The sequence below is a fragment of the Panthera onca genome, chromosome D4, assembly GCF_046562875.1.
Source record: "Panthera onca isolate mPanOnc1 chromosome D4, mPanOnc1 haplotype 2, whole genome shotgun sequence".
Taxonomy (NCBI): Eukaryota; Metazoa; Chordata; class Mammalia; order Carnivora; family Felidae; genus Panthera; species Panthera onca.
The window spans coordinates 18,586,544-18,608,447 of NC_138351.1; the positions used below are offsets into that span (position 1 = coordinate 18,586,544).

At 41.5% G+C, this 21,904-nt stretch overlaps 1 protein-coding gene across 4 annotated transcripts in view; it reads left to right on the forward strand.

Annotated features, from left to right (window-relative positions):
• PCSK5 (proprotein convertase subtilisin/kexin type 5) overlaps positions 1-21,904 on the forward strand; it is a 450,831-nt gene that overhangs the window by 203,914 nt on the left and 225,013 nt on the right. For all 4 annotated transcript variants that reach the window (XM_078436932.2, XM_078436933.2, XM_078436934.2 and 1 more), the window contains exon 9: positions 1,861-1,961. In XM_078436932.2, coding sequence (XP_078293058.2) covers positions 1,861-1,961 — 101 coding nt within the window. The remainder of the gene's footprint in view (positions 1-1,860; positions 1,962-21,904) is intronic.

Consider the following 21,904-nt stretch of genomic DNA (forward strand, 5'->3'; position numbering starts at 1 on the left):
CCAGAAAGTTTCTTCGGCAGAAGTGGGCAAGGGCTCTGTTTACCCAAACATCCTCTAAGCGACTGGTGTGGAGGTTTGGGAGGTGGCTGGTTAATCAAGTCTGTTAATCGAGAGAAAACCTCGCCTTCTTGCCAGATAGACTGTCGGGAGTCTAGACCTCCACCACCACATCTCTATGGTTCTATTATTTTTGTTCATTCTGCCACTTTGTGTGTATCCGTGCCTATTGGCATGGATCATCTGGCGACCTTAACAGTGTCCAAAGGAACAAAGAAAAGACCATGAGAACCGATGACCCTGGATGAAGCTAGTTCAGCCCGCGTGTCAGTCTAGAGCCATCCTAGGTAATTAAATAGTCCATCCAGACATCCGCATGGGACGCTGAGGAAATATTTAGGGGAGGGCTCATTTCTAAGGAGTTACATGGCACTTCCTTCCTGTGAAGATCAAATTTCTTTCCAAATCAGCCAATCGGCCCCCTCCTCTGGAAGGGGATCTCAGAGAAGCAGGACTTGGTTTTCAGCCGCGTTTACCCCGCCACACCTTTCTGATGACCTTCCTCCTCAGTTTCCCTGTCTGTAAAATACAGGCAATACCCTTGTCTGGATCCAGAGAAAGCTTAATCCCCGTCCTCCAGTAACCGCAAGGAGATCACCAGCTCATCTCGTGAGCCTTGTGTGTTCCCAGCAGGAGTGATATGAGACCCAAGGAGGCAGAAGTGGATGCTCGTGGGGGAGGGAGGATTTTTTAAATCGTAGATATTTCGGTGGTTTGCAGAATCTGTATCTCGTAGTGTTTAATTTGTCTTGTCGCGGAGACTCTCAGTTTAACAGTTTTCCCCCTTAAGTGAGATGATCCTGAAACAGAGGTTGAGGGCCGCTGCTCTCGCTGGTGGACGTGTTATTCAGCCACAGCTCAAGTGAACCAGATTCAAACCAAGAGGAAAACAATGACCTAGGTCTCACATTCTGCTTTAAAAAAATGGAGAAATGGCTAATCTCCTTCTGTGACATACAGGCAGGCACTTAGTGCTGTCCCATCAAGCACCGGGCTTCAACCGTGTTTTTAGTATTCACGTGAAATCTCTGAGGAGGTCTTAAACCAGTGTTCCTTGCATGACAGGGCTCGGCTTTGCTTAAAACCTGCAGCTCGGGGCGCCTGGGTGGCTCAGTCCGTTGAGCGTCCGACTTCGGCCCAGGTCACGATCTCCTGGCCTGTGAGTTCGAGCCCCGTGTCGGCCTCTGTCCTGCCAGCTCGGAGCCTGGAGCCTGCTTTGGATTCTGTGTCTCCCTCTCTCTCTGCCCCTCCCCCGCTCATGGTCTGTCTCTCAAAAATAAATAAACATTAAAAACAAAATTAAAAACAAAACAAAACAGAAAACCTGCAGCTCGCCCAAGGCATCAGTTCTGGGAGGACAGGGGTCAGATCGTGTGCCTTTATGCTCCCAGTGCCTAACTCGGTGTTTGGTTGTCGGTTCAACATAACCTGCTTATGAAAGTGCTGGGGTAATGAAAGAGCTTTAGTCTTAACTAGAGCTGGGTCTGGGGTGAGGCAAGCGAGCGTTTGGGGGTAAAATTTAAGGGGACACTCGCATAACCCCCGCGTTCCGAGCCAAAGACTCACCGTAGTCCTGACCCTGGTTTTCACGGAAGCGGAGTCCCATTTCCACAGGCTGCCCTTTGCAAAGTCGATTTACACAGGCGACTCTTCTGGAAGTGATATGGTCAGGAGTGCAAAACGAGGCATTTAAAACAACCGTTTCGGCACCCCTCCGTTCCACTTTCATGAGTAAATTTCTTTCGACTTGCGCGTGACTCACATTGACCCCAGCTCCCTAAATGTTTCATTGCTGTCTTCCAGATTACCACAGATCTGAGGCAACGCTGTACAGACAACCACACCGGGACCTCGGCCTCGGCCCCCATGGCTGCGGGCATCATCGCCCTCGCCCTGGAAGCCAAGTAAGCCTTTAGCTTCCTATTGTCTCCGCTGGCGACAACCCCTCATCTCAAGGACAACTTACCCATTCCCTACTATATGATCCCTAGCACAACAACCCAGAGCAGAATCTTCCAAATGCGACCTTTCAAACGTCAAAGACTAGGGTTTTAAAAAGAATTTTTTTCCCCCGATATCAAGGAAAAAAAAAAAAAAAGCAATTCTTTTTTTTTCTTTTTTTTTTTTTTTGGTTTTTATATCCTTAAAAAATCAAACTGTGTAATTACTTTATTATGGAGTCATGGTGTAGGCATGCCAGTTGGCTCCAACCCTCTTGCCTTGTTGAGGTTTTTATTCTAGTCTGGGAATGTTCCTGTGGGTCTCAGAACAGTCAGGGGCCCTTTCCCTGCAGAACAGCCAGGCGGCTCGGATTCCAGGACAATAGCGCTCCCTCTGGGGGACAGACTATGTCAAGGTCATTTGACTGAATGAAGCTCAGGGTCAAGAACAACCCACCCACCTTCAGTCCTGTTGCACGTGGTCAAATTCTGTGTCTGAGAGATCCCCTTGAAAGGCCCCTTAGATTCTGTGCTGTAGGCCTCACTCTCTGTCTGTAAAACACCAACAGATTCTGCTGTCTTAACCAACGTAAATTTGTCTCCACTCTTGGGAATCCTGGATCTTAGTTCTTTCAAAACCTCGTACAGATCTACACGCTCTTACCCTCAATGTCAAAACCCAAAATGCCAAGAAAACTGGAAGCTCTTTTGCAAATTTGGCACAAAAACTCATTTGATGGCAAAGCCCTGAACTGACTTGAGGTGGTTTGTCTTTATCGTGAAAATCCGTACAAATATTAACGTATGTGATTCTGACGTGCTGGCTCAGAGCCTCCCCCCACCCCCGCACCCCGCCCCGGAAGTTTTGTATAACCTATGCTCCAGATGCCATATCTGAAAAAATGTCAAATTCCAAATACATCAGGTCCAAGAATTTTAGAAAAGGGTCTGTGGGCCTGCACTCTGATGCCCTCCTACAAGAGGATCATAAAAGCAACTGAAGTAAGAACGTAAGTGTTTTTCCAGAAATAGCCTTGCACCCCTGTCCCAGGGAGGAATAGAATGATGTTTCCATTTAGTTGTACCCAGACGGAGAGCAATAGCCGATGACAGGAGAAGAACACAAGAATGATGATGAGACCTTCAGTAAGAACAGTACTCGCTCAGTCTCAGTACGTTTGTAGCTGCCCGTTCTTTAAGGCAGAGAGCCTGTGTTAAGGCAGTCGGGCCCTCATGTCATATGGAAAGAGTGAAATATAAGCCATGGAAAGCCCGAGACGGGCAGAAGGACACAGCTTCGGATGTGGGCTGTCTTCGTCTGTTGAGACCACTAGAACAAAATACCGTAAATGAAGTAGCTCATAAACAACAAAAATTATTTCTCGTTTTTCTGGAGGCTGGGAAGCCTAAAATCGAGACACTGGCCGATCGGGTGTCCGGGGAAGGTCCACTTCCTAGGCGGGTCCCATGGCAGAAAAAAAGGGGCAAGGGAGCTCTCTGGGGTCTCTTACGAGGTCTCCTCTTTGTGACGGCACCACCCTCATGACCTAAACACCTCCCAAAGGCCGCACCTCCTAACGCCATCGCACTGGGCATTAGGTTTCAACATACGAATTTCGTGGGGACACCAACATTCAGAACATACAGTGGGTGCCATACCTTTTGTTGACCCCTTGCCAAAAATTGACGTGGAGAGATATCCAAGTTCACACGAGTGTCTGTATTGCTTTCTTTTTGATGAGGTTAAATAAGAATCATTGCAATGCGTTGTATCTTTTAAAGTGTTAAAAATTGGGGTGGAGCAAAGAACTTGCACTTACCTTATTAAATTCTCACCTGACAACTTTTCACCGGACAGTTCTGGCCACAGAAGTGTCTGTTAGGTGTCTATTCCTCTAATGTTTTATTTATTTAGTTTTGAGACAGCAAGTGTGTAACCAGGGGAGGGCAGAAAGAGAGAGACAGACAGACAGACAGACAGAGGCAGAGACAGAGACAGAATCCGAAGGAGGCTCCAGGCTCTGAGCTGTCAGCACAGAGCCTGATGCGGGGCTCGAACCCACGAACCGCGAGATCATGACCTGAGCCGAAGTCGGATGCTTCACTGAGTGAGCCCCCCCAGGCGCCCCTAAGTATCCTGTTTTTCAGTTGGTGACTGCTAATTGGATCTTTGAAAAGCATATTGGCTTCATCCTGCGATTCTGGGGTATTTGCCCACAAAATAGTAAATTAGAAGAAAGTCAGGAATTGATCGAGCACTTCCTAATTCCCCTCCAGAAATGGTTGTCATCTCACCCTTAGTAACTAAGCGCCGTATCGGTGGCTACAGATATACATGATACTCCGTTCCTTGGGATATTACCGTACCACTAATATTTCAACAGTTCTCGTAACCACTATTTAAGTTCAGGTGGAGAATCCTCACTTTTATGCCTCAAGCAGCGCACTCGGTTGGCTAAGTTTGCCTTGGGGCTGGGAACACCCTGAAAGCCTTCCATCTGTTTTCGCGCTCTTTGCCTTCTGAGCATTTTTAAAGATTAATTTTTGCCGCAACTGTGATGGATGGGAGGCAGGGGGCCAGACAGCCTCTACGTGGAAAGATCCACTGTTAATTGAAGATTGTCAGCAGTACGGTCTGATCATGGAGCCAAAGTAGATGGTAAATAGACTGATAGATAAAATGTTCTGGATAAACCTTGCCTTGTAACTCCACGTAACTCGTTCAGTGGGCCAATCTTTTCCCGTAAGTGATGCTGGAGGTTAGGAGGGGGACATCTGAGTATTCAAAGAGTGGGTCAGACGTTGATGATAAACCTGGATCAATAAGCTGTGGGCCTCCAGCATGGTATCAAAAGTATCTGGAACTAAGAAATGACAGCACAGAGCTTGGATGACAGTAAGCCAAGGCTTCAGTTGTTCAAAAGCTAAGCCGAAGCCTTGCAAACACACCTCACCCACTCAGCAGCCTCCACACCCCCCCGGGGATGTCCTCATCTACTAGTGCTTTTCAGCAAGTCTTGGACTTGGGTATTTGGAGATTCAACCTTTCCTCTCACAAGCTGAAAAGCCTGATCTAAGGAGGGAGAAGAGAAAGCGGCAGCATTGCCCCGGGGCACAGCCAGCACTCTAGCTAAGCATCGCCTGCTCAGGTCAGGGAGTAGGGTGAGGCTGAGTGTTGGGGGTAAAAAGCTGCCAGTGGGGACTGCGGTCCCCATTTCCCAGCATGCCCCAGCTGTCCCCGTGCTCTAGGGGGTATTGTCATTTCTCCTAATGGCAGATTTCAATCTAGATTGAATCAATTCAATTCAATTCAATTCAATCAATCTAGATTCAATCAATCAATTCAATTCCATCTAGATTACAATCACTCAGGGAAAACTGCCACTTCCTGACCTCCCTCCCCCGCAGCCTGCTTTCGATGCATCCCAGGTGCTCGTCGGCATCAGTAGGACAGTCTTCCTCTGGAGGATACTTCAACCATTGGCCTGTCTGCCATTTTGATTCTTCTTGCGCCCTTCCACTCAGAGCTTCTTCCCTACCCGCCCCCCCAAACAAAAAACCTTCTTAGGAATCTAAGAGAAAAGAAAAAAAAAAAAAAGATACAAAACATAGAAACAGATCAGCTCAAAGTGTGCAGATTTCTTATCTGAGCTCAAGCAAAGCTTGGTCCTGAGTTAACTGCTGCGAGAGCTCATAGGACAGACCCCCAGGCCATCCTTTTCCTAAGGGTGGGTAAGAACAGGTGTTACCACAGAGGACCCTGTAGCATACCCCAGACCCTCGGGTGAAAGCACACTGCACCCAAGACTGGAAGGATTCTCAGTCCCTCGAAAATCTGCCTCCTTTTCCTATTCTGCCTCAGTTTGAGCCTCGTCATCGCTACAGGCGCTTCTGACAGTCTGATCACAAACTTTGCCTTTCTAGTAAATAAGGCAGTTTCCTCCTGTTCCCCAAGATGTCACCTGGGTGCAGAAAGCTGTCAGTGTTTTACCCTTCTAAAAACCGGGAGCAATTTCAGAATAAGAGAAAATCCTGTCATCTTAAAACACGGGAGAGGACACTGTTTTTGTGTTGGGGTACTCTTTGTATGCATTAGTTCAGAGGTTTCTAATATTTCAATTAGGTCGATTTTGTGGATCTGGAAGTAATCTTCTGGTTTTTCAGCCGGGTGAACAGGGACTATGCAATCAGTGATTATAGGTGAACTAATTATCATTTGGGCCGTTGCTGCTTGAAGTGATGTCTTTTTGTGTGGCATAATTCAGCAAGTTCAAGTAAAACGCGCGTCCCGGGAGCAGGTTTCTTACCTAAAGAAAAGAGTGAAACGTGACTAACAGTTTTAGGTGAGCAGCACAGGAGAAGGCCAGGTCACGTGTCGAAAGAGCTTGGCATCGCAATCTCAATGCTGGGATATATTGCCAGTTACCATAGCCCTGTTGGGAAGAGACAAGAAAGTTGCCAGCAAATGATGTTGCCTATAAAATGGTTTATTAAGTAAAAATGGCAATAATTGACGTTCATAAAAATCCACTCTTCAGATTTTTAAACTCTGTTTTACTGAAGTTTCCCAGACCGGAGGCTGTAAGCATTAGCAAAGAGAAACTAATTTAGTAGAGTCTTCCCTATGTTTGAATACCAGCATTAAATCAGGACATTCAAAATTTAAGTTTACCAAAGACACCTTTTGGCCTTGAGTTGCAAATGGTTTCTCACTGGTAAACTGAGTAGCCTATGGTTAGCAATCAAGAAATGTTGTACAGCGAACGGTCAGTTAAAGGGACTGAGTCAGATAGAAACTTTGAAAATTGTTTAGGACTTGGAGAAAGGAGGGTGCTGATGCAAAGAATCTTCCACACATCCTTGTTTGAAGTGACCTGGGAGCATTTGCCTCCAATTTCGTATCTCAGGAGCCTCAGGGATACCTTCCTTTGAGAACGTCTAACAGAGCTACACCTAAACTCAGAAAATAAACAAATTGAAGGGGGGGGGCTGTCATTCGGTGCTAAAAATATACCCAGAATGTCACCTGCTTCTGGTATGCTTCCTAGCCAACTTGATGGGCGTACAATACACACATCTCTAGGTGGGCTCATCTATTTTATTTTATTATTTCCCTGTTCTCTCCTATTTCAAATGTCCTGTTGGAACATATCCTATAAGTATTTGTAGAATACAGATTATAGGACCTATATAGATAGAATATAGCACTAGCTAATTTATCGTTGCAGTGTGAGGCCGAAACTCCTGGAGACTAAGGATTGTACATTCCTGCCTTTATATTTGTGTATAACAAATATCTAGTACACTAAAAAAAAAAAAAAAAAAAATATTCTAAAGCATCACGCTAGATGCTAAGTGAATTAAGCAGGGCATATTTCAAATATTTGTAAAACATGTCAGTTGCCTTCAAAGGGAGGCAAATGTACACTAACATGGATGCACAAGCTATTTAAGAAAGCCAATGAAATCAGTCTGGGGGGAAAGGTTGTGGAGTGTGCCGGATTTGGCTGAAAATAGAAATGGCCCACCTCCACGATCCAGCTTGGAACACTGGCGCCGTGATACTCTTACATCCTTCGTGACATCTAAGCACAATGTTTTGCAGAAGGTCAATTCCATACAAACATTAGATCAGCCCATCTAGTCCAACCTTCTTATTTTTTGTACGAGGGAAATGAACAGAAGTGTTCAATTTCAGATATTCGTCATTTTTACCTCTTAGTGCCTCCAGCCGGTAGCGATTAGTGACTTCTCCCCACGTGACCTCAGCTCATTCCTTACCCAGTTTACTTATGATCCCTTAGAACTGGGCTGAACTTGGGGAGAATAGAGACATGATGTTATTCCCTCCCTGAGCTTCCAAGAGAAGCCCCTCTACCTTTGATCTTTAGTGGAAGGGATAACGTGAGACATGGAAAGGTCAATGTGTGAAGAATTAAAGACGTGTTGCACTACAAGATGATTCACACCATATGCTGTTGATTTCAGAAGAACCATCCTGGAAATTCTTTTCTCCGGAAATTAAACTCACCATCTGTATTTCTTATCAACCGAAAGGTCCATCTATATAAATGTTATGCACTTACCAATGGTCAACCACTCTATGGGTATGCTCTCCCTTTCATTATAATCTCTGTCTTACCAAGTATGTTTCCGATGCAGGGGGAAAAAAATAATGAGGAAATGCTCCAAATATTTGAGATTCAGCAATTGTGAGAAATTAATACCTGGGACAGTTGAGATGGGGCCTGAAGTTTTTAGCAAGTTGAGTTAAAGTAACTAATTGAGGGGCTTCAAAGATCTAGACCTGACCGTCTTGCAGGGAGGAGACCACATAAGAAGGATTCGATAGACGTAAACATTTCTAAATATTGGGGTTAGCATCTTAGGCCTGATATCTGGTACACTCTTCTTATCTTCCTTGTTTTGTTTTAATTAAAAACACATTTCAGTAAAAATGTTCCATTAAAAATACTCCCAAAGGCCACATTCCCCTGTACGAAATGCTGCAGTGGGCGGGGAGACAAATGGTTGTTGAGGTAAAATAGAGAATCTATCCACTCTTTCCTTGTAGGGGAGTTTTACTGATTTCAAGTAGGACTTCAGAAGCACATGCACAATACAGGTATGTTTGCCCAGATTCTCTGTGATTCCAAGAGTGAGGATGGAGTTAACACACACTCCCTTTTCCCCCATGCTCTTAGAGCTTTTAGAATGTTGTAGAAGCTTCTAGAATGTTGTAGTTTGGGCTTAGAATTTAGCTGAGATTTCTGGCATGGAGGGTTGGGATATATAGCATGAGGAGGGTGGGGAGACTTAAACTGTAATCAGGGAGGAGAGCTGAAAAAGGAGGTTCGTGAGGTAAAAACAGCACACATTGCCACTTGAGGCCGAGCGGACAGAGAAGGGATGTACTGTCCTGGACTATTCCCTATAGTGAAATAATTGTAACCAGACCCACAGAGCAGTTACCACGGGCCTGCTGCCAGGACTGTGCATGAAAATAGCTTTGTTATGTCTACATACACACAGACAATACACTGTGTCCCCTAGCACTTTTCAAGTTCAAATTATGTGGAAGCCAGTATTCACTGGACTCAACTTTGTACCTAACTAGTAGTTAATGGTTTAAAACATTGCAGCTTCCAAAGGTGTCCTTTATTGCTAGAAAAGCCTGAGCCAATAGGTTCATTCGCTTTGTGTTATCTTGAGATTTAGCCTGTGTTTTCCATCCCCTTCCTGAGATGAGGAAAAGGGTGGATGGATAAGAAGGGGTGGATGGATAGTTGAGTTGCCCAGAGACTGAACTGAAGACAAAGAAGTGATTAGATGACTGTTGCCTGCTTCTTTTGCTTAGCTTTATTTTAGAAAAATGGAGTATTCACTGAACGTATTTTCCTTTTATTACTGTAATACTAAAGATCGTTTCTTAAGAAGAGTAGTTCTTAATTTGGTTACAGTCCCCAGAGTTTTTGCTTATATACATCATTTTCAAGGTCATATGTTATATTAGAAATGTCTCATGTTATAAATACCTGATTTATGATTTAACCTAAGCGGTAACACTATTTAAGATTGAAAATGGGAAAGACCTGTCCTCTGGGATTTGACTCATTTTATAGTAATTATATCATTATCTATGCTATGTCATCCACCCCACCACCTTGACAAGAATTCCATCTCAAAGGACACGATGCCTAAAAATTCTATAAACAATGACACCACTCTGAGAAAATAGTTTAAGCCCAAGGGGGGAGAAAAGAGTTAAGTTGTGAGAAGCGATTTTGGAAAGAAATTTCTAATCTTGTTTTTCTCATCTCCGTAAGGTGTGTAGAGAAAATATGGTGTTGGTAACATAGAGCTTAGATGGAATCATTCATTCATTCATTCAGTAGACATGTATTAATGGTCTACTAGTTGTCAATATCTGTGCTAGACATTGTGCATTGAATGCTGGGTTGACATACCCGGAACTTTGGCCCTATTTGGCGAGGCAGTCTTTAGGAAACCAAATGATAAGTACTAAGAAGAACATAAACAGAGTAGAATACTGGAGAGTAATCTGATGAAAGGAACCATTTTGTCTAGAGTGGCAATGGAGAGATCTCTTGGAGGAGGTGACATTTTTCTGAGACCTGAAATATAAGAAGGCTCCCTTGTAGAGAACTGGACTGAGCATTCCAGGGAGAGGGAGGAGCAAGTTGGGAAGACCACATAACTGGAATACGGTTATTGGCTTTGAGAAATAGGAAGATATGCAGGACTAGTGTGAGCTGGAGATTTGGAAAAGTTCAGATCACATAAGGTGTCATAGTAAGTAAACATGATAGAGGTCTATGGAGTCTGTAAAGGAGAAGATTTGATTAAAATTTGTAAAGATTATTCCAACTTCTCCTTGGAGAGCTGTTGGTGTTAGAGCAAAGCAAGCGCCATTTTGGAAGCTAGTGCCATAGTTCAGGAAAGATTAAGGTAGCTTGGTCAGCGCGACAATAATGGAGACAGAAAAAAGTGGATCAATCTGACGTTTGTTTAGCGGGTAGAGCAACCAGGGAATGAATTAGATAATGTGCTTTGGGGCGGGGGAAGAAAACCTCAGGGCTGAGTTCTAGTTTCTTAGCTGAGCTCTTGGGTGGATTGCGCACCATTTATTGAAACAGATACCCTTTTTTCTTTCCATGGGCTTCTGAGAATTGAAAGAAGCATAAAGACCCATGGGACCAGATCCCTGGGCCGACAGGTTTTATAATAAGACCTGTGTTTGGGCGCACTGGCTCCTTCAGCAATCTATTAATTACTTATTAATTTAGCCTTAAATTAATTAATTAATTAATCCTTAGCAAGTGCTGTTCACTAAGATCATGCTTGCTGTAAATGGCTGAGACCATTTACATTTTTAAAAAGAGAGAGAAAATAAAGAATAAGGATTTATTTACATTATAAATTGCTCGTCTACTGCCATGCGCTGTAATTTAAATAGTGTGTTAATAGCAAATTGACTTTTATTCACTTACCCCAGAAGACTGCTTAGAAAATCTAATGAATTAGTGGGTTTTCAAGAAGTATGTAAAATTGAGTATTTAAATTGAATCTCTTGAAGGTTTGTGGATGTTATGCATTGCCAGGAAATTTTTGTTCTTGATAGTGTCTATGGTAACACCCCAAATACTATCAAATATAATTTTTCTTGCTAAGAATACGAGAAGCTGCTTTTTTTTTTTTCCGGGTCCAGTACAGTTTCACATAATAGTTTGCTAATTTAATCACTTTAATCAAGGCATATTTCAGTACTTTCTGCAAAATGACTTCCTGTATGGCTTCATCAAATATCACTCTCTTTGTATTCGGGCATTCTCAGATATATTTCTAAACTCTGTTTTGAAACCCAGTTAAAACTCAACCCTATTTTTTAAAAACTTATTTATTTTGAGAGAGACAGAGTACACACCCATGCACGCAGGAGAGGGGGAGAGAGAATCCCAAGCAGTCTACATGCTGTCAGCACAGAGCCCGAGGTGGGGCTTGATCTCACAAAATGTGAGATCAACGTGAGCAGAAATCAAGAGTCGGTTGCTCAACCGACTGAGTCACCCAGGTGCCCCTCAACCCTATTTTTGTGGCAGGTGTTCTTCAGCTGAGTGTTGAATCAGTCTTGCATGTAAACCGCATGGTCTTCACCTATAATTTCTTACTTCTAGGATATTTTTGTTTCATTAGTCCAGAAGAGGATAAATTGTTCCTAGTGACACTATTATTTTTTTGTATTTTGCTGATTCCAGCATTCTTTCTTCTCTGGTTTGGAAGAATCTTCATCATGATACCTTTTGCCGTCCGTATGATGGAAACGTAAATAAGAGAAGCAGAAATGACAGACTGACAAGCATGTCATTTCACTAGCATGAAGATTTATTCATTCTGACCCCAACAAGCTGATTATGGCCTTTGATTTGTCAAAAGCTCAAAGCAACAAATTCATAGTGAAATCAAGTGTGATACCTGGAAGAGAACTTGTACAAAAAAAAAACAAAAAAAAAAAAGACACTTTGTGCTGAGAAGATTGGCTCATTTCTTAACATCTTGGATTTTCATTTCTCTATTTGCGATGATTCTCAACCTTACTGAGTAACCGTATGTGTGACCCAAGTGAAGTAAAGTTCTATGTTCTTTGCATATCCCAGAAAAAATAATGTTAGTGTCATTCTAGCCCATAAAGTCACAGTGCACCTGACCACAATATGCTATAGATGAGACAAAGGAGTCTTCTTGCCGTTGGCCTCAACTGAGTGTGGACATAGTGCATGGGAGTGCAAAAAAAGGTACAATCAAAAACTGAGATGAAAAATAAAAACAGCAGGCAGCTTTCACCGAATGCTCACTCTATGCCAGATACTGAGCTGAGGGCTTTTATCGGTTGTCTCAGTTAGTCCTCAAAGCACTGCTATGAGGTAGGCATTATCTCCCTGTTTCAGATGTGGAAAGAGGCTTAGAAGGGTATCCAGGTGGTAAGCGGTAGATCTGGACGTTGAAATCAAGGTGATGTGATGCCAGAACCACATCTCCTTTCTGTTTTAAGAGCAGTCACAAGACGTGGTTCATTGCAAATGGCGGCCGTGAAGCTTAAGCGCCATGAGTTTGGAGCAGGGTGACAAAACCTTCCATAGAAGTGATTTAGGAGGACTTCACAGAAAATGGATTCGAGCTCTACTCTGAAGATTCTTTTTTCAGCTTGAGTGTGTATGAGTCCTACAGAATCTTGTTTAAAAATGTAGATTTTGAAGCTCTCAAAATAGTTTGGGTGATTCCATTGCAAGTGGCCCACAGATCACAGTAAGAAAAACCCCCTAGACTGTAAGCTGTCTTGAAAGTCAGGTTGCTGCAGTAGACCCAGCAGCACCAAGAACAATGCTGGGCACATAGTAGCAACCAAATAATCTGTGTAGTGAGTAAATGAATAAATGGAGAGACGGAAGTGTCCCTTTAGTTATTCAGAAGTATGAATAAGTATCCGGGTAGCTGTTGGTAGTGGGGTGTAAATGCCAACAAATGTAGTCTTAACTCTGAACGTCGATTGATTCATTCGAGAAATACTTACTGAGTCATACTTGTTATCATTTCTGTATTTTGAAAGGAACATGTTTTCCCCATCTGGGAAATTGCAATACCTCTTACAGTCATTGCTGCAATCGTTAGCATCATAATTCTGATGTAACTCCGTGTGTGCGCCCGGCACCGTGCTTAGATCTAAAATACATCTGGGGCGCCGGGGTGGCTCAGTCGGTTGAGTCCGACTTCGGCTCAGGTCATGACCTCATGGCTCGTGGGTTCGAGCCCCACATCGGGCTCTGTGCTGACAGCTGGAGAGCCTGGAGCCTGCTTCAGAGCGTGACTCTCTCTCTCTCTCTCTCTCTCTCTCTCTGCCCCTCCCCCACTTGCGTGCAGGCGCACACACGCATGCTCTCTCTCTCTCAAAATAAACATTAAAAAGTAAAAAAAAAAAAAAAACAGAAAGAAAGGAAGGAAGGAAGGAAGAAAGAAAGAAAAGAAAACAAAGGGTGATATTGTGATAGAAAGCGATGGCTTACTAAGGGTAGGGAGGAGTGAATAATGGCCAATAAGAAAAGGAGTAGGCAAGGCCACCAATGAGATGGTAGCATTTTTGCTGAAACAAGAGTCATAAGGGTGACCCAATTTATACATGGTTTTTATGAGTTATTACTGAGTTACTGTTTGCAGCATTAACTGAGTTTAACCCTTTTTCATCCAATAATGCTTGTCACCACGACCAAGCCTTAGATAACAGCAGGCCAAACGATGAGGAGAAATAATCCATATTTTTTAGATTTCTGCCAATATTTAGAAACACGCCCCTACATGATTGAAAGCTAGGCATCCCTTCGAAGTTTAAAGTTGTTCCTCCAGAATCCAGTGAAAGCCTCAATTTTCCATTTTTGGTAGACAGGCTGGTTTATCTGAAAAACTCAGTACACAACCAGGGAAGGTCGGGAGGGAGGGAAGAGAATTGAGCGAAATTTAACACAGGCTCTCAGAGGCGTCTGCTTGTTATTTGGCTATTGGAAACCTTTCTACCCAACTTGAAAGAATGAAAGAGGGAGCTTCCTGGAGAGAGCATGATCTGGGAGTGATCACATTAGTCATGCTGTATTTCTTATTCATTGCTCTGAATGTAGGTGTCATTGGACTTGACATCTAATAGTCTCATTGCCATAGCAGATGTATTCAATTGTATAATTTTCATTGTGCTAGAACTCTCTATTATAGGCAACACCATACCTGGCATATCAAATACTTGTGATCAGTTTGAGAAATCATAACATTGGAAGGTTGCCCAGAGACCATCTGGTCTGTAGAGTTGCTATTTAGTGAGAGTGTTCAAGGATCACGGGGCACAGGAAAATAATATTGATAATGTAATATAGGTTATTTTGAAAATAAAGTTGTTTTTTTTTTAATTTTAAGTGACTTATTTGGAAATTAGGCACCATTTTGGTATAAAGCCTTACTTGTCTGAAATGATGCCGTCCTTTGGCAAAATTAGGTTGCCAGCCTTTCACTGATTCCATTGGCACTAAATATTTAACACTGAAAGATCGCAGAAGAGCAATCCTATAACCACCAATATTGTTAGCAATAGGACCACATTAAAATCAGATTATTACCACTCAAGTAATACAAACTCTTGGTAAAAAAAAAAAAAAAAAAAATACAAATCACATAGAAATATAGAAACAAAAATCAAAAATCTCTCTACACAGTTGACTTTCAGCAACTCAGCAACTGTTTTATGATTGAATAAACAATAAATCCTAATACCGTGATGCTGGTTCCAAATATTCTTGACATATACAATGTATTTATTTTGAAAATATTTTGGTTTATTGTCTTCAATCTGCATGTCACTTTCCCTTCAGATCTGTTGTTCATTCTGTCTTCTTTCCTCCATTATTTTTTGTCATCCACTTAAAAAATGTTTTTAATGTTTATTTATTTTTGAGAGAGAGAGAGAGAGTAGAGCATGAGCAAGGGAAGGGTGTGGAGAGAGAGGGAGACACAGAATCTTAAACAGGTTCCAAGCTCTGAGCTGTCAGCACAGAACCTACATGGGGCCCGAACTCAGGAACACTGCGATCATGACCTGAGCTGAAGTCAGACTCAACCAACTGAGCCACCCGGGTGCCCCTCTCGTTACCTATTTTAACCACATAATGCTTTCTCTAACCTGCAGCCAAGCAAGATTAGATCAAAGAAGGTCTTAGGTCTTTGTGGGTGGTATCTTTGTCCCCTTGTTGGAAATCAGGTATTGAGAAATTCCTGAATTCTAGAAACTAATATTCAAATTGAGTTTCAGAGACATGCTTCCAAGTCACTCACAAAGGCGGTAATGCTGTGGATCCTCTACAAACTACTGATCTCTTATTAATTTTTCTTATCACTCTATGCTCTATATATTACCCCTGGCCATAGTTATTACAAATATTTTATCAATTTGTCGTTTGCTTCAGATTGTTCTGATATAGGGAACTTTTTTCCTTCATTATTTCATTATGTTTTTTTAAGTTTATTTATTTTGAGAGGGAAAGAAAGTGCATTTGTGCATGAGCGAGGAGGTGGGGGAGGGCAGAGAGAGAGAGAGAGAGGGAGGGAGAGAGAGAAACCCAAGCAGGCCCCGTGCTGTCACCACGGAGCCCTATGTGGAGCTCGATCCTACAGACTGTGAGATCATCATCTGAGCTGAGATCGAGAGTTGAACGCTCAACCGCTCAACCGATGCAGCCACTGAGGTGCCCTCGTTATTATTTAGTCAATTATCTGTGCCCTTTATACATTTGTCAGTTAGCCATGACTCATCTTTTGGTAACTTCTGGAGAACTTACGTATGCTTATGAAAGCTATGTATGTTTTCCCCCTAAAATGAGCCCAAACACACAGATGGCAGGGGATTTGCCGTACCCCCAGAGTAATCCATGGGCCCCCAGTTAAGAGCTCAGGTTAGATAGTCCTTTCCTATCTCAGAGTCCTGTCTCTAAGTCTTAATTACCAACTTCCACTTTCATCTAGGGTTTTCTCATTGCGTTTTTCAGCATGAATGTCTGACCAAGTAGGATTTATTTTGGCATTGGGCATGAAGCTCTAAGTTGAACTTTTACAGAGATCTATCTACTCAATGCCATGTGTTAAGTAATCTGCCTCCAAACACAATTTGTGTTATGCTCAAGTCATTGAATTTATTAAGGTCTGTTTTAGAGTTTTCTGTGTATCATTCTGTCAATTCTTTTGCCATTACTGTATCACTCCAATTTTTAAACATTTTCTTAAGCCTTTTTACCTGTTTGCTTTTCCAGGAAAAACTTAGAACCATTTTGCCGTGCTTCCAAAAACAACCCCAGTGACAGTGTTTGACAACTGTATGAAGCTTGGCTTCTTTATAACCATTGGTTTTCCCGCTCAAGAAAATCTGCCCCTGAATTATTCAGATCTTTTATTGGCAACATAACATCTTGGGCTTGTATTTAATTCCATACTTTTAGATTTAGATTTGTTTTTTGGAATAGTAAATATTTGTATGCTTTGCTGTTACCATTATGCCTTTAACTAGTTATTGCTCTTAGATAACAGAGATACTGTTTTTTTGGTTTTTTTTTTTATGTTTTTCTTTTCTCTGGCCCTTTAATTCACATTATGTTGTAACTCATTACCTTGGGTTTTTTTTGTGACCGGGTGGATATATACGCGGATTCTGACTATAGTAACACTTATCTCTCTGTTCATTTGAGTTTTTTCTAGGTTTGTTTTTCTTATCCCCAAACTGGTTATTATGAATTCGGGTTTTGCAGTCAGGCTGACTTTTCAATTCCGATCCTACCTCTACCCCGTTACTACCTGAGTTGCCTTGAACAAGGGAAGATGGTGTTTTTTATCCTTGTTAAATTTAGTTTCTTCATCTGAAAGTGGGGGTAATAACCCAGGATCACCAGATTGTTGCCAGGATTAAATACATGTGGGCATATGGAAAGTATTACAAATACAGAAGCTGATATCATCATAAATAGTATTTCTATTATATTAGCTACCATTTAAAATACTAAGTACCGAGAATGACAATAAGCTTTCATGTCTAGCTCCAGATTTTCTCTGGATTCTCTTTTTTTCTTTTCTTTCTTCTTCTTTTTTTGAACTGTTGTTTCATTTTTTGCAGATGTCTGCTTTTCTTCATGTGGCTGCACAGCATTTTTGGCTTTACAAAAGTTTTGTTAAAAATAGAACTTGGGTGTTTTCTCAGTATCCGTTGAGATTTTTAGTATCTAGTTCCTCATATTGTAATTATTTATGTGATTTATTAGGATAATAGTTTTTTAAATATTATTTCTGCTTATATTATGAATGAAATTTGGTTCTTTAGTATGCTTTTGGTTTAGTATTAGGATATTTTATATATGCCTTTGTGTTTATTTTCCTGAGTGAGATTTATAGTTTCTTTCACTGAATAACGTGTGTGTGTGTGTGTGTGTGTGTGTGTGTGTGTGTTCCATATTGTTATAGCAACTGGAAAATATTAATTGTGCACTTACGGAATATAAAGAGAATCTTTTAAAGTATTCTTTCTTTATTGTCCCCCATTTATCCCTCAAGAATATGGTAGCGTAGATATTAAAGGAAGAATTAAGCTTCTCACCCCAGTTTGGGTTGACCGATAAATACTCTGCCTCTATCTCTGCCAGTTTTTGTTTTTTGTTTTGTTTTGTTTTGTTTTTTGATCAAGTGATGTTAAAGTCACAAAATAAATTGTGAAATGTTGCATCTTTTTGTCTTCTCTGGAGACATTTGTGATCACTGTTGTTATAAGTTTGAAGGAAACGATCTGTCCCTAAAGCCTTTTCTAAAAAATAATTCTTTGATAAATTTTTCATTTTTTTATCTATATCCTCCCAAACCATGTACATTTCATAAGATTTTCAAATTTATTAACCAATGATTACATACAGTTCTATGTAGAACTGTAATATAATTGCATATTTTATGTTATATATAACATAATTAATATATATCTGATATTAATATAAGATACATATATTATATATTATCTTCTTTGTTAGATGTTTTGTTGCTATTCTTGTTTTTCAAAAAGTCAGTTCTTGGATTTGTTAATCAGTAACAAAGTTTTCCTGTTTTTCCTTTGTCTTTTTTTTTATCGCTTTAATATCTATCCTGCTTTCCTTAAGAACACTCTTCATTCTCTTATTAATCTTATTGGTTGAATCATGGTTCATCTGTTTTTCCTTTTACATTAGTATGATTTTTTTAAGCTCTACATTTACCTCTGAACACACTTTTGGCTGACTGCCATTATTTTCTAATGATGTTTGGGCTTCCTCTTTGATAGAATGACAATTGAGAATAATACTTTTAAATGTTTAACAAACTTTGTTTCTACGGAGATTTATTATTGACCTTTCTTTCCACTGTGTTGTGGTCAGATAATGAGGTTAGATAACCAACCACACTAGCGGTTTGTGAGGTATTGTTTTTCCTTAAGGCAACCGAGATTTCCTTTTGGCTCGGTAGGTCTGCAACTTTTCTTTCAAAACTCTGTAGTTGATCCATGGATTCTTAAGAAAAAGAAATTACTCTTTGTAGGAGATAAGTTTTAATGTGATTAAATTATATCCATTATGTAAACAAACCCTTTATAGTACTTCTGAAATAAGTGGATTGCATTACCTCAGTAGTGTGGGTCTCCCAGTGACTTTTTTGTACAGTCTTTGATCCACACATTTTGATGGAAACGTTTCATGCTGTTAGATATTCATTATAGACAGTGCCTCATCTTTCAGCTACATTGTGCTTCCTTGTGCTTTTCAGTGTTTTTATGTCTCAAATGTTGTATTGTTTGCAACTAATTTTGTCATCCAGATGTGTGTGTGTGTGTGTGTGTGTGTGTGTGTGTGTGTATGTGTGTGTTGTGGAAAAATCGCTGCCCTTTCTTTAATTTTTAGTTTCTATATTTCATTTTTTAGGTAAAAAAAAAGGATTTTAAAATAATTTTAATAGTTCTTCAGATCTCACTTTTAAAATAAAGCTGATATTTAAAAATAAATATATCTTGTAGTAGGGGTTCTCCCCCTTGACTCCTTGCTATTTGAACTTGGCTTACATTTATTTAGTGTTCCCCCAATGCTCATTTCTTCACGTTTAATGTCATAATCTGCAACAATTTATTTCTTGCCATTATTTTTCTTTTCCAAAGAATTGTGTTAAAAGACTTCTTAAGGGGCGCCTGGATGGCTCGGTCGGTTAAGCGTCTGACTTCGGCTCAGGTCATGATCTCACGGTCCGTGGGTTCGAGCCCCGCGTCGGGCTCTGTGCCAACAGCTCAGAGCCTGGAGCCTGTTTCAGATTCTGTGTCTCCCTCTATCTCTGACCCTCCCCCATTCATGCTCTGTCTCTCTCTGTCTCAAAAATAAATAAACGTTAAAAAAAAAGAATTAAAAAAAAAAAAAAGACTTCTTAAGTCTGCCTTCTACATTTGTTTTATTTTTGAGCGATCAGTAGGTCTTTCATAACAACTACCCATTCTAGGCTTTTTAATTTTGACCTCTTTATTCATCAGCTGAAATAGATCTTCAAGCTCTTTGTTTGCTTTATTTTGGTTTTCAGAGTGTGTGCTTGCAGTGAGGGTAGGTTGGTTTACTTTGTTGCTCCTACAAACGTGTGGCTTCTGCATTTACTCATGAAGGACAGGAGCTTAGTATACAATTCTTGGGCTTGTTTCCTTTCAGTGTTTCTGTTTTTGTCTTTCAGTTTATTTCTTTTGAGAGCGAGCGCATGAGCGCGCACACCAGTGGGGGAGGGGCAGAAAGAGAGAGAATCCCAAGGGGACTCTGCGCGCTGTCACTGCAAAGCCTGACGTGCGTGCTGCGGGGCTCGAACCGTGAGATCAGGACCTGAGCAGAAGTCAAGAGTCAGAAGCTTAATTGACTGAGCCACCCAGGCGCCTCTCCTGTCAGTGGTTCTAACTCTCCTTTCATTGTCTCCTGAAATTAGCTTTGCAGAGAGACTCAAGGCAGAAATTCTGTTTGGTTTGGTTTGGTTTGAATTTCTAAACAGCAGCTTTTAAGATATTTTTTATTTGTGTTTGAAATTACACACACACACACACACACACACACACACGTATCAGGAAGAGCGTAGGGGATGCAATCCTTAGTATTTCCTGAAGCACATTGAGTCCTTCGAGCCTACCTTGGGGGTTTTTAATCAGGTGGGATTTTGGTGACTAACAAAGCCTACCGTGGGCTTCCACGCTGGAGCCCTGGAGTCTGAGAGGCCTGGATGCAAAGCCCGGTTCTTGTTCTCCTCGCATGATGTTACGAAAGAGATGTAACCTTTCTAAGCCTTAGTTTCCACATCTGTAAAAAGGGAATAATGACATTGTCCGCCTGATGGCTTGTTTTGCCTACGTCATGTGAAGAACTGTGCCGTAAAGCACCAGTAGAAACCTGATAAGTAAATAGTTAAGACTCAGTACGTGTTGGTCCTCAGAGGCAGACAAAGCTTCTATCCTGAAGTGACTTTCTGTTTCCTGGCCTCCAGATCTGTCACCTTGTCTTTCCTTGTCCTCTCTTGATGATTTGCCTTAAAACAAAAACAAAAACAAAAACAGAATGATGGCGGGAGCGCCTGGGTCACTCAGTAGGTCAAGCGTACCACTTCTGCTCAGGTCATGATCTCACGGTCCGTGGGTTCGAGCCCCGCGTCGGGCTCTGCGCTGACAGCTCAGAGCCTGGAGCCTGCTTCGGGTTCTGTGTCTCCCTCTCTCTCCGCCCCTCCCCTGCTCATGTTCTGTCTCTCAAAAAGAATAAATAAAAACGTTAAAAAAATTTTTTTAAATGGTGGGAAGTTCTCACAATTGTATTTGATATGATTAACTCAATTTTCCATGATACCAATTCCACAATACCATATCCATATCAATGGACTCCCTCTAATGCAAACTTTCCTTTTGCTAATACCACTTTATGGTGCTTGTAGGCTTTCTCTCAGCTTCTATTTGGGCGTCTCAGCTTGCCTTGTTTATCAGTGTATTCCCTTTTTGTTCACTATCTTTTTCACAGGCCCCATATTATTTTTCTTCTCTGTTCTTTTCTCTCTTTTTCCTCTTTTCTTCTTTTTCCTGTCCCTTGCACTACCCTCTTAGATTTCCTTTACTTGTTCTTTCTCCCTATGTTCCTATTTTTTCTTTTTTTTTGATTCTCAATGAGCGTATCCTCAATTCTGGCTTCAGAAAAGGTGTGATGCTATCCCTGCCCTGCTTAGCATCTAAGCACAGACCTGCTCAAACTTGCCCTTGAAGGATCAGATGACAAACCAAAACCCCTTGGTCAATTCTGAGATCCCGGCAGAGATCCATCCAAAGTGAGGAATGCTAGGTGAGGAGAAGATCATTTATCAACCCTTCTGTCAAAACCAGTTTTGCCAGCCGGTCCCTACAAGCACTGCTCCGGGCTCTTCCTCTCATGGTCCCTCCTCCAGTCAAAGACAGTGGTGGTGAAATAGATCAGAGCCAGACTCCAGAGTCAGCCTGTTTGTGGCCAGGTTTAGCTCTTGCTAATCACGTGACCCTGAGCAGGATCCTGACGCTCTCTCTGCTTCTGTGTCCTTCTTTAGGTGGTAACAATGGTAATATTATCTGTCTCTCGGGGTTGCCATGAGCAATAAATGAAATAATGAATATAATACTTCTCACAGTGCACCTGGCTCACTGTGAGACTCCATAAATGCCATCCAATTCTCAGTACTTTTGGAGATCCATCTGTTAGGAATTACCTTCAGTACCAAGAAAGTATAGCTGATAGAGCAAGAAATCCACACGTCAAGATGTCGGTTAAGAAATT